We start from the raw sequence: 12,724 nt of genomic DNA, 5'->3' as shown, positions 1-12,724 counted from the left end.
CATATATATATACATATATATATATATATATATATATATATATATATATATATATATATAGAGAGAGAGAGAGAGAGAGAGAGAGAGAGAGAGAGAGAGAGATAAGTATGTGTGTGTTTAAAAAAAAAAAAAAAAAAAAAAGAGTTCCATGATGTTAAAATGGTTTTAATTAAATTTTATTAAAGTCATCTTTGTGATCTTTGTGGGCCAATGCTGCCACCTGGTTGCCACCCTCTGTACTTCATACTTGTGTTCGGCTGCCGTCTCAGCAAGGTATCGCCTCTGTCTATGTCTTTGGGTTTATCATACACTGTAGTTATATGATAATCTGTTCTGGCCTTTTTTATAGGATGTAAGACCAATTTCTCTCCATGATACCTGCAAAAAAGAAAAGGAAAAAAACAACACAGCATCAGCATCACCTACCTCACATACCAAAGCTTAAAATTATATTAGCTGTTAAGCTGCGTCCACACTGGAAGCAAATTGAGTGACATCCTGCAATTTCAAGTGACTAAGGGCGGAATAACTGCTGGCGTTTGGGAAGTGGGTTGGATGTAAAATTAACTTCTTTTAACTTCCTCCATAGGATCGAAACAACTACCAATGAGAGTGAAGAATAGCAGTATTGATTGACACCTGAGCCTGGAACAAGCGACCTGCCGTCAGCTTGAGAGCAAAGTCGATCAAAATCTTCCGCTGATTGTGCTCATGCTCACCCAAAGCCTCTTTTACAGTTGGGATGTTGCCCCTCATTTTCAAGTGCTTCAGAAATTCCAATCTGGCTGTTTCCTAGGCCTTCACCTTCCCTCCAGCCGTGTTTCTCCATCACACGACGCCCAAAGCCCTAATCAGAGAAAAAATATATGTGCAGTTATCTGATGTGTAACAAGAGGAAAGATTAGATTAAGTTATATGTGATGGCAACCTCCTCACCTTAGTGAACCTCTCAAAGCGGCCAATAGACTGATTGTGCCCCGATCCATCTTCATGACCCTCCCTCAGCCTCTTTTCATACCGCATTGTGACGTAATCTCGAGCATCCATGTCACCTCCATCTGTAAAAGGACTTGGTTATAGGAAATCTGACTCTGCATTAATAGAACACAGTTTAGTTAATTAGGGTAAAAAAATTTTACCTTTATCATAGTAAACACTCATGTCAACATCCCAGTCATCGGCTGTTTCTTCATCAAAGTCTGAAAAACGAGAGAAACACACATGAATGTAATCACACAGTCGCTGTTGTTTTGTTAGCTATTTGTTCATGATGTAAATCTCTGGTTACATCACATCCCTCTATTGAATTGAGATCTGGTGACCGTGCCATTTGAGAACAGTGAACTCATTGTCATGTTCAAGAAACCAGTTTATGATGATCTCAGTGTTTTCACGTGGCTTGTTATCCTGTTGGAAATGGGTACACTGTTGTCATAAAGATGGATGTTCATGGCGAGTAGCAACACAAAAGTAGATTGTGACATTTAAATGATGGTCAGTTGGTACTAAGAACCCCAAAGTGTGCTAAGAAAATATTCCACACCCCAGCAGTTGACACAAGGCAGGATGAATCCATGCTTCCATGTTGGTTACTCCTAATTCTGATGTTCCAGTGTTTCCAACATTCTTTTCCAGTCTTCTTTTGTCTGGAGTTGTTGAACTTTTGTGAACATCAGTTTCCAGTTCTTAGCAGACATCTGCTGCTGTAGCCCATGTGCTTCAAGGTTTAACATATTCAGATATGCTGTTCTGCCCCCCCTTTTTTTAACGAGTGATTATTTGAGCTACTGTTGCTTTCACTCATAAAGAAGTCTGGCTGTTCTCCTCTGACACCAAACGAGGCATTTTCACCCACAATTTGCTGCTCACTTTATATTTGCTTGTTTTTGGACCGTTTTCTGTAAAACCCGACAGATGCTTGTGTGCGAAAAACGCCGGAAGATCAGCAGTTTCTGAAATACTCAGACCAAACTGTCTGACAGCAACAACTATGTTTCAAGTTATTTAAACCAGCTTTCTTCCCTATTCTGATGCTTGGTTTAAGCTTCAGCAGGTCGTCCTCACCACGTTCGCATGTCTAAACTCATTCAGTTGCTGGCATGTGATTGGCTGATCGAATTTTTGAATTAGCAAGCTACTGAAGAGGTGTATCTAACAAAGCGGCCAGTGTGAGTATATTTGCAATTATCTTTTAATGTATGTTATTGTAGAGCGGAATTTGTTTGTCAGCATCTCCGCTGAATTGATTTCTTATACTAATTAACACAAACAGACACGTTCAGTTTGCCTTTCCACACCTATTTACCTAAAGTTTGCTTAATAACCTGCACACCCCATTGCTCGTTTATTAACACAGTATAGTATGCAAGCTTTTTTCTTCAAAGTGCATTAGTGTTTTTGGTGCCTACCTCCTTCTTCCTCTTGCCAGTACTGAGCATCAGTGTAGAACACCAGACCTGAGCCTCCTTTTTCCCACTTCAGCTCAATCTCTTCTTCAAACAGTCTCTCTTTGGTTCGCTCCTGGCTTGTTACATCATCATGCAAAGCCTCGTGGCGTTCCCACTCCTCACAGCAGTCATCATCCTACAATCAATCACATGAAGAAATTAGCAAACTACAATAAAGGGATGATGATGGTTTTAGTTAGGCTGCACCTAATGGACAGCCGACACAAACTAAAACCAACACATTTATCCAACACGCTGACAGACAGCTGGTTGATAGGGCTGAACTGAACCTACATCATCAGCATTCGACTGCGCATCCTCTTCCTCTGCGTCTTCCTTCTGTGCTTCATCAGCCTCAGTGGTTTCTGTGTTATCACCCAGCTGCCTCGATCCTAAGGATGAACCAGGCAAAGTACCTGGTCCTGATATTTCATGTCCAGCAGCTGTTAATACAGTCTCTTCTGTGGCTGGAAGTGTGCAAGTGTCATGGTACTGGAAGGGCACGTTCCCATAGCGACGGTTGGAACTGGTCTTGGGGAAAGTGAGCCCCAGTTTCCGAATGAGGCGTGGAGGCAGGCGACAGGCTTGGATGAGCTGGAGAAACACTTTTACGGATGTGCCCACATTCCCGTTCTGCATCAGAGCAGGTGGATTCAGTTCGGAGAGGCTTCTGAGGTCGGCCTCTGTGAATCGCTCTGTTAAGGAAACACGGTGCCGCTGTTCATACTTTGTTTTATAGGGGAAAGATCCGTCATCTGAAAGAAAGGAAAAAATAATAATACATGTACAAAGAGTGACAAAAACCACACGATGTGAAAGGTTCGTGCACCTCTTACTTCTAGGCTGGGTCATTGTAATTCCTTACTGTCAGGTTCTCCTAAAAACTTCCCATAAAGCCTTCAGTGAAAAACAAAACAAAACAAAATGCCGCAACGAGAGTGCAGACAGGCACTAGAAAGAGAGATCATATTTTTCCCCATACTGGCTTCTCATCACTGGCTTCTTGTTAAAACCAGAACTGAATTTTAAATCCTTTTCCTCACATACAAAGCCTCCATCTTATCTTAAAGACCTTACAGTTTAATATCATCCCAGTAGCACTCTCAGCAGGCTTATGATTTATGGAGTTTCCAAAAGTAGAATGGGAGTCAGAGCCTTTAGCTGTCAGGTCCTCCCCAGTGGATCCAGCTCCCAGTTTGGATTCAGGAGACAGACACCTCTTCTACGTTGAAGGTTAGGATTTAAACGTTCCTTATTGATAAAGCTTATAGTTAACATCATAGTCATAATTTTTTTTGCTACAGGCTCAAGGTGCTGGGCTGAGGCTTCCCATGATGCACTGAGCATATAGTCTCCATTCCCATCTTTTCACCCCCCATATGTTTAATATGCCACTACCGCATGATCTTAACTTTTCTTTTAGTCCTGCTTGTTGTCTATATGCTCCAGCCTGAGCCTTTTTCAGCTGGAGGTCTCTTCCAAATAAAATCAAGTTCTTTCAGACACCAGTATAGGAGACCCGTGTGCCGTAACGCTATTGCCTAAGAGAGGCCTAAATTCAAATCTTCCCTACAGCCATTTACTGTGTGTCTTGCCCATGCTCTTTGTCCCAGCTTTCCTGTCTTCTCTCCAATAAATGCTGCCCACGGCTGATCTTTTGGAATCTCTCTCCAACACTGTGGGGTGACTGTAACTCGAGAGGTAGAGCAGGTCATCTACTAATCAGAAGCTTGGAGGTTTGATCCCTGGCATACAGACTGGAGAAGTGTTATAATATTGAGTTGTATTTTGAGCAGCTTCAGCAACTAACCAAGTTTCTCTCATCCATCAGAGTGTCAGTGTTAGACAGAAAGCAATTTAAAAAGTGCTTCTATGAATTGGTGAAGGAGACAAGCTGTAGGAAGCACAGCAAGTGTTCAGGTAGAAGAAAAGGGTTAAAGTATATAAGACCCAGCCAATTGTAATGTCTGTCTTCTTCTTTCAGCTGCTCTCCTTAGGGGGTCACCACAGCTCATCTCCCTCCATCTCAATCCTTTGCATCTTCTTCAAGGGATAGGAGATGGAGGCAGATGCTACCTTACAGTTAACAGCAAAATATACCTTCACCCATGTCAGCTTCACTGCCACAAGGACAGATCAGGAAATCACCCTGGACGTAATACGTTTTAATAATCCTCCACATCTTTTAAAATTCAGTTTTGCTTTGTTGATTTAAAAGCATTTCCCCAAATATAAGATAAATAAATAATTTCTTATTTTTATAATTCTGGCTGTGATTTTCTTCTAAGGCTCACAACAGAGGCACAGGAACTACAGCTTTTATCACTGGATGATAACTAATACTCCTCACCTTGACCTGTCAATGACTAATGTGTCATGTGCCACATTAATACGTCGCATATGACATAATTCACCTTTGTCGTAGGAAACTTTGACTCTCTTGATAACACATCGTCTTGCCAGCCAGTTTCCCTTCGCGTCGATCCAGTGGTTCCCCGCATACATCCTCACGAACCTCTCAGCGTCCTTAGCGCGAACTGAGACGATGCAGCAGCACGACCTCACTGCCGGCTTTGACTCGGCTGGGATCTTTGTTAGCTCAGCGGACTCCGAAGATGAGGAACGGGGCTCCGAGTCATCTCCAGACACCGAGCTCTCAGGCGCCCCGGACTCCCTGAGAACCTCCGGCCTGTGTCGGTAGTGAAAACAATGAAAACCTCCGCTTTCTATGAACTGACTGAAATAATTCCTCAGGTCCGCTGAGCGAAACGCGACAGGAATGTTGGTTATTGCAAAATACACCGGAGGGTCAGCTTTAGCGTCCGCCATGATTGTTTATCTTCAGGAACGTTTGTAAATGACGTCATATCCGCTTCCGCAGACGTTACAGAAGTAAAGCTCATCGACTCATAAACGTTCATAACAATTATTAACCATGTCAAAAAAAAAAAATCATTAAGTATTAAACTTAAACGCAAGAAGACATCTTGGCAAAACCTGCAGAAACTTTTTCAGGGAGTTATTTGAAAGAATTATCTGAAAATAATATTTCGACCTTTTTTCTAAAAGGTCGAAATATTTAATTCGATTTTAATCTCAAAGTGAGCACTAATATTTTTTCCTGCACAATTTTTATGTGTTATGAGCAAAAAAAATTTAATTAATCAAATCTGATTAAATAAAAACAGTCCGGGAAATCCCTCCTTTTTATTCCCTTTTGCTGAATTCTCCATCATAATTAAATCTAGGATATCTGGAGAGCACATCTCTCGTCCTAACGTCTTTTCTGAAAGTACTTTTTCTCTTTCTACTATTGCATATGCTGTTTTTGGTTTTATGAGACTGCTGCATTATATTGTTTATGCATGTTTTACGGATGTAAATGTTTAATGTTGAGCTCATTTAAGCTTGCTTTTTTATAATGTGCGTACAGTTTAATATACATCAACACATCATAATATATATGAGTGTTGCGTTTATAGCGTCCCTGACCTGTCAAAGCCTGTCAAAGGCTGACTTTTAAGGTAGCTCTTAAAAGTCAGCCTTTTTTATGGACTCAGAAAACAGCCCTGTTTACCTTTGAACATAGCTTGTTACAGCCAAGACCGTTTTTAACTCTTTATATATCAGAAGGAGAAGGCTCTCAACCCATAAAGGAACACGTCCTCATTCAGTTTAGCAGAAAATATCAAATTAAAAATCACAGAATCCAGAGATCCACAGTTTTTCACTGTAATCTCAAAATTTAATAAGTGGCTGTCAGACAAATGCAGTGGAGTAAAGGAAGGAGTACAGAAACGGTTAGCTCAACATTGAATGTCAGTATTTAAACATTTATTTATTTAGTGTACAATGTAGATACAGTGGACATTCACATGTACCAGCTTGTGTGTGTGTCTGCCAGTCACAGTTTTCAGGACCCCAACACCTGACTACAGACAGAAAGAAAAAAATAAAAAGCATTTTTCATAATCAGCTTGAATTCAAAGTCCAAAACAGGAACTAACAGAAATACAAATAAACCTTAAAGAAAGAAAAGCAGCAATATAATAATAAAACTAATGCAGTGACCCAAAATACAATCATCACAAAAATCCAGACCATATCCAAACAATCACCAGTCTTGATCCTTTTTATATTTTCACTGTGAAATCCCCCCTGACATCCACACAACCAGTAACCAGTGCTGCTCAAAATATATAATCAGATTGCTTAAAATCACATATTGGGTCTTAATGGTTGGATTTTTGGTGTTTAAAGTCTGTATATAAATGTGCTGTGTAATTTGTGGAAAACAAAGTGATGCAAGATTGGTCAGGAAAATCCAGAATCATAAACATCAAGTTAAAAAATTAGAGCCCAACCCATACTGATACTGACATTTGACATAAGGACAAAGTTCATTTGTCTTTATTGTTTTTTAAAAGTCTGACATTCCAAACTTGTTATATGATATTTTATATTAAGTTGTTTACCGTCCGCTCGATTCTACACAGGTCAGCTGGTTGCTGTGTTTGTGGCATCCCAAACAGGTAAGTTATGAACACAGAAGTTGCATTCAGATTCCTTCCAATGCTGCTAAAATTAACACTCTTTACATAGTTGATTGGTCTTTCTCCAATTTTTCCTTTAGTTTTAAAATGTTCTTTTATCTGCCATTATACATGCCAATACCGATAGCTCAGTAAATAGACCATTGGATTAATAGAACTGCTTAAGCACTGTCTTAATGTTTTCATACAGTATATATTATAAGAGGTCACATCAAAGTGGCATCGATGTGCTTTGATAGACAACATGTTTAATCATGTCTCACTTGGTTGCACAGGTATATTTCTTTTCACACTGACTATAAGTTGCCAATTCCGCCTCTTTAATAATGGTCACAGTAAAACCTTCATTTCATTAGAAATACACCAAGAGTTGTTCAAAACTGTTTAACTTAGCATGACTAGTAAAAGGATAAAAGAGAAAGAGGCAGCTGAGAAATATATCTAGTCAGAGTTCATTAACCCAAAGTTAACCCTTGCTTTGTCCTTCACCTCAGCTTTTATTGTTGTATTTTTATAGTAATGGGCAGTAAAACTAGACTCGGGTGTCTGGACTCTGACATTATGTCACACATCATATTACACACACACACACCGTGCATTAGTCATCACCCTCCTGATTAGTGGAAGTTCAAACAAATTCTTGAGAATGTGCATGTGTGAACGTGTGTGATGTAAAAATAAAATTAAAATTAAACAACAGTAGATGTGGTTAATATGTGATTAGATCATAAAACAGCCACCTAACTCAAGAGATGAACCTGTGTTGTGTGTACACATAGCAGACAGCTAAGCAAAGAACCAATTTTAAGTGGCAAAGAAAACATGATTAGTTCCCACTTGTTTAGTCAAACTTGTGCAAAATGCCAAAGATAACACAATTTGAAATACATAAAATAGTATTTTCACACCAACAAGGTCATTCAAAACTTGGCGTATCTCAGCATGGTGTGCAGTGTGTCCTTAAAATTTCAGTGGTGTTGGGGATCTTTTCACAATTGGTGAAATTATGAACAGTCAGATTTTGAACGACCATTCAATAACACGTGAAAAGCATCTGATTGGCAGTAGCTTCATTTTTCAGCGTGACAATGATCCCAAACACACTGCCAGTGCAATAAAAGCTTTGGCACATACAGTGGCTTGCAAAAGTATTCGGCCCCCTTGAACTTTTCCACATTTTGTCACATCACAGCCACAAACATGAATCAATTTTATTGGAATTCCACGTGAAAGACCAACACAAAGTGGTGCACACATGAGAAGTGGAACGACATTCATACATGATTCCAAACATTTTTTACAAATAAATAACTGCAAAGTGGGGTGTGTGTAATTATTCAGCCCCCTGAGTCTTTGTAGGCGTGTGCTGCTGAACTTGGGGAGCCGCTACAACGAGTCTTCAACCTCAGTCTGCGACTGGGGAGAGTGCCCGCCCTATGGAAGACATCCTGCATCGTCCCGGTCCCCAAAAGGAACCGGCCCAATGAGCTGAATGACTTCCGACCGGTGGCACTGACGTCACATCTTATGAAGACTCTAGAGCGGCTCTTCCTCAACCTCCTCCGACCACAGGTACAACATGCCCAGGACCCACTACAGTTTGCATACAAGGCGGGTGTCGGAGTGGAGGATGCCATCCTGTACCTCCTACACAGAGCCCACTCACACCTGGATGGGGGAAAAGGCACGGTCAGGATCCTGTTTCTTGACTTTTCCAGTGCCTTTAATACCATCCGGCCCTGTATGCTTCAGGAAAAACTGAACAGGATGGAGGTGGACCCCTGCCTGGTGGCCTGGATCTCCGACTACCTCACCGACAGACCACAGTACGTCAGGCTGAAGGACATCACGTCTGACACTGTGGTCAGCAGCACAGGAGCACCACAGGGAACTGTGCTGTCCCCTCTTCTCTTCACCCTGTACACCTCTGACTTCTGCTACAACTCTGAATTATGCCATATTCAGAAGTTTGCAGATGACACAGCCATCATGGGGTGTATCTGGGATGATCAGGAAGAGGAGTACAGAAGTCTGGTGAGGAACTTTGTCGCATGGAGTCACACAAACCACCTGCAACTCAACACCTCAAAGACTAAGGAACTGGTTGTGGACTTCGGGAGGTCCAGAGAAGGTCCACTGCCGGTTCAGATAGAGGGGGAGGAGGTGGTCAACAAGTACAAGTACCTCGGGCTGTGGATGGACAATAAACTGGACTGGTCATGCAACACAGAGCACCTGTATAAAAAATCCCAAAGCCGACTGTACTTCCTCAGGAGGCTGAGGTCTTTTAACATCTGCAGGAAGCTCCTGAGGATGTTTTACCAGTCAGTGGTTGCTGGAGTACTTTTCTATGCTGTGGTGTGCTGGGGGAGCAGCACAGCAAAGAAGGACTCATCCAGGCTGGAGAAACTGATCAGGAGGGCTAGCTCTGTGGTCGGCATGAAGCTGGACACTCTGGTGACAGTGGCAGAGAAAAGGACATTAAAGAAACTAATGGACATTATGGACAATGCCAGGCATCCTCTGCACACGGCCATTAACAATCAGAAGAGTCTGTTCAGTGACAGGTTGCTTCTCACCAAGACAAGAACTAACAGACTTAAAAACTCCTTTGTCCCACACGCCATCAAACTGTTTAACTCCTCTCTGGAGGGGAGAGGGAGGGGAAACAGGAGGACAAAGGAGGGGGGAACAACTAAGCTGTAGTGCCTCTTCACCTCACTGTACAATACCTTGTGCAATACTTTTTGTAAATAGTCAACAGACTCAATACTTGAAATGTGCAATTCACTTGTATTTTTATTTTTTATTTCTATTTATTCTATTTATCCCCTTTGTATATTTTATTTATATTTGTCTCTGTATTTATATATGTGTGTGTGTGTGTGTGTGTGTGTGTATATATATATATATATATATATATATATATATATATATATATAACAATTCTGTAACTTCGGTCGTTGCTGTGCTTTTTTTGGAAATCGAATTTCCCAGAGGAACCCACCCGAGGGATTAATAAAGTTCTATCTTATCTTATCTTATCTTATCTTAACCACCTTTTGCTGCAATTACAGCTGCCAGTCTCTACCAGCTTTGCACATCTACAGACTGAAATCTTTGCCCATTCTTCTTTGCAAAACAGCTCCAGCTCAGTCAGATTAGATGGACAGCTTTTGTGAACAGCAGTTTTCTTGCCACAGATTCTGGATTGGATTTAGATCTGGACTTTGACTGGGCCATTCTAACACATGGATATGTTTTGTTTTAAACCGTTCCATTGTTGCCCTGGCTTTATGTTTAGGGTCGTTGTCCTGCTGGAAGGTGAACCTCCGCCCCAGTCTCAAGTCTTTTGCAGACTCAAAGAGGTTTTCTTACAAGATTGCCCTGTATTTGGCTCCATCCATCTTCCCATCAACTCTGACCAGCTTCCCTGTCCCTGCTGAAGAGGAGCACCCACAGAGCATGATGCTGCCACCACCATATCTGACAGTGGGGATGGTGTGTTCAGAGTGATGTGCAGTGTTAGTTTTCCGCCACACATAGTGTTTTGCATTTTGGCCAAAAAGTTCCATTTTGGTCTCATCTGACCAGAGCACCTTCTTCCACATGTTTGCTGTGTCCCCCACATGGCTTGTGGCAAACTGCAAACGGGACTTCTTATGGTTTTCTGTTAACGATGGCTTTCTTCTTGCCACTCTTCCATAAAGGCCAACTTTGTGCAGTGCACGACTAATAGTTGTCCTATGGACAGATTCCCCCACCTGAGCTGTAGATCTCTGCAGCTCGTCCAGAGCCACCATGGGCCTCTTGGCTGCATTTCTGATCAGCGCTCTCCTTGTTCGGCCTGTGAGTTTAGGTGGATGGCCTTGTCGTGGTAGGTTTACAGTTGTGCCATACTCCTTCCATTTCTGAATGATCGCTTGAACAGTGCTCCGTGGGATGTTCAAGGCTTGGGAAATCTTTTTGTAGCCTAAGCCTCAATAACTTTATCTCTGACCCGTCTGGTGTGTTCTTTGGACTTGTTGCTGCTGCCAATATTCTCTTAGACAACCTCTGAGGCCGTCACAGAGCAGCTGTATTTGTACTGACATTAGATTACACACAGGTGCTCTCTATTTAGTCATTAGCACTCATCAGGCAATGTCTATGGGCAGCTGACTGCACTCAGGGGCTGAATAATTACGCACACCCCACTTTTCAGTTTTTTATTTGTAAAAAATGTTTGGGATCATGTATGATTTTCATTCCACTTCTCACGTGTGCACCACTTTGCGTTGGTCTTTCTTCATGCAACAAGAAGAAATGGGAGTGAGACAAAACATGTTTATTGAAAACAACGCTTAAACTGAAACAAGCGGTTTTACAGCTGATGAAAGTTTAGGACCACGTGCCTTTAAAAGGCCAAATCTGTGCAGAAATGTGGATTCATTGACATTTTCTGTCAGGTAGTCACACTGTCATAACGTTCTGACGGCAAAGGCAAAAAAACGTTCTCTTTTTGAACGTGGTCGGGTTGTTGAACTGCACAAGCGGGGTCTCTCGCAGTGTGCCATGGCTGCTGAGGTGGGATGCAATAAGACAGTCATTTCTTAAATGATCCTGAACGTTATGGACCAAAAACGTCAAGTGGAAGACCCAAAAAAATTTCACAAGCACTCAGCCAGAGGATCCAGTTGACTGTCCATCAAGACGCTGGATGATCCTCGACCCAAATTAAGGCCGTTACTGGTGCCAACTGCAGACCCATAAACATCAGATGGCATCTGAGACTGAAGGGCTTCAAAAACAAAAAACATCAAAAACATCTTTAAAAATTTTTATTTCACTGCAATTTAAAGTTCAGTGTGTATATGTGATGGATGCATGCAACCACACAACTGAGATACTTAGGTAATATTCATTTGGTCTTTTGTCTTATGTTTATGTTATGCTCTAAAGCTTCTGTGATCATAAGTTAACTAATTTGATATTTTGAGTTTACCTGTAATGCATGACAGCACTAAGCTATAGCCCAAATGGTGGCATAGACTTTGCTTTGCATTGTTTGTTATTTTATATAGGTATGTTATATTGATTATATTTCTGCTCTTTCTGAGTTACCTGACCTCCGCTCCAGTCCTTCCTGGTTTGGCTGAAAGAGGAGGCTGAGGGTGGAGCTGGTTTAAATGCAGAAGCCAATAAAGTGGACTGGACCATCTATTGTGATCATGCAGGGGGAATGGGGTTCTTCTTGAATGATGGTTAGCTGTTATCTCTTTAGTTTTCACCTTTGGTGTATATAATGGTTTATTCATTTGCTATATAACTGGAGCTGTTTCTCATTTGGGCAGATCAGGTTGTTGAGGTATGTTTTTGTTAAGTGACTTTTGAGTAGCGTTAAGTTAAAGTCTTTTATGGGCCCACTTGGTTCTTAAAAACTTTATTTTTGTTATTTTGAATTTTTGTAATCATCTTGTCCTTTTTGGGGGTATAATAAAACCCTTTTTTTTTTTTTTTTTTTTTAAGATTACATTTGTGCCTGTGTGTTCCTGGCTGCTTGATTCATGACAGTATATAAATGCAATTTCAATCTGAATTTTAATTGAGTGATTCTGGGGGTCTTTTTCGTCTCCTGAGTACGTGTTCCCATGAGGCCACCCTGTGTGAATCATCTTTGGGTTGATGACCTTATTAAAATGGAACCAGGCAAATGAACCTCTGTATTAGCAGTAGGTCAAGGCC

At 41.3% G+C, this 12,724-nt stretch overlaps 1 protein-coding gene across 1 annotated transcript; it reads right to left on the bottom strand.

Moving 5' to 3' along the window:
• Positions 1–163: 163 nt before the first annotated feature.
• Positions 164–5,310, bottom strand: gpatch3 (G patch domain containing 3). Its single transcript, XM_086310907.1, has 7 exons — positions 4,862–5,310; positions 2,742–3,202; positions 2,409–2,583; positions 1,140–1,199; positions 937–1,058; positions 720–847; positions 164–378 (listed from the first exon to the last, which is right to left on the bottom strand). Exons 1-7 carry the CDS (start codon positions 5,274–5,276, stop codon positions 186–188), a joined length of 1,554 nt encoding a protein of 517 aa, XP_086167033.1. The 5' UTR covers positions 5,277–5,310; the 3' UTR covers positions 164–185.
• Positions 5,311–12,724: the final 7,414 nt, after the last annotated feature.

This window comes from Aulonocara sp. 'chitande type north' Nkhata Bay, linkage group LG11 (genome assembly GCF_057382095.1).
Source record: "Aulonocara sp. 'chitande type north' Nkhata Bay isolate Kocher_YH1m ecotype deep benthic linkage group LG11, A_spYH_male_GT1.1, whole genome shotgun sequence".
Taxonomy (NCBI): domain Eukaryota; kingdom Metazoa; phylum Chordata; class Actinopteri; order Cichliformes; family Cichlidae; genus Aulonocara; species Aulonocara sp. 'chitande type north' Nkhata Bay.
The sequence above is the reverse complement of the archived record's forward strand: the minus strand, read 5'-3'. Positions and strand labels throughout refer to the sequence as shown.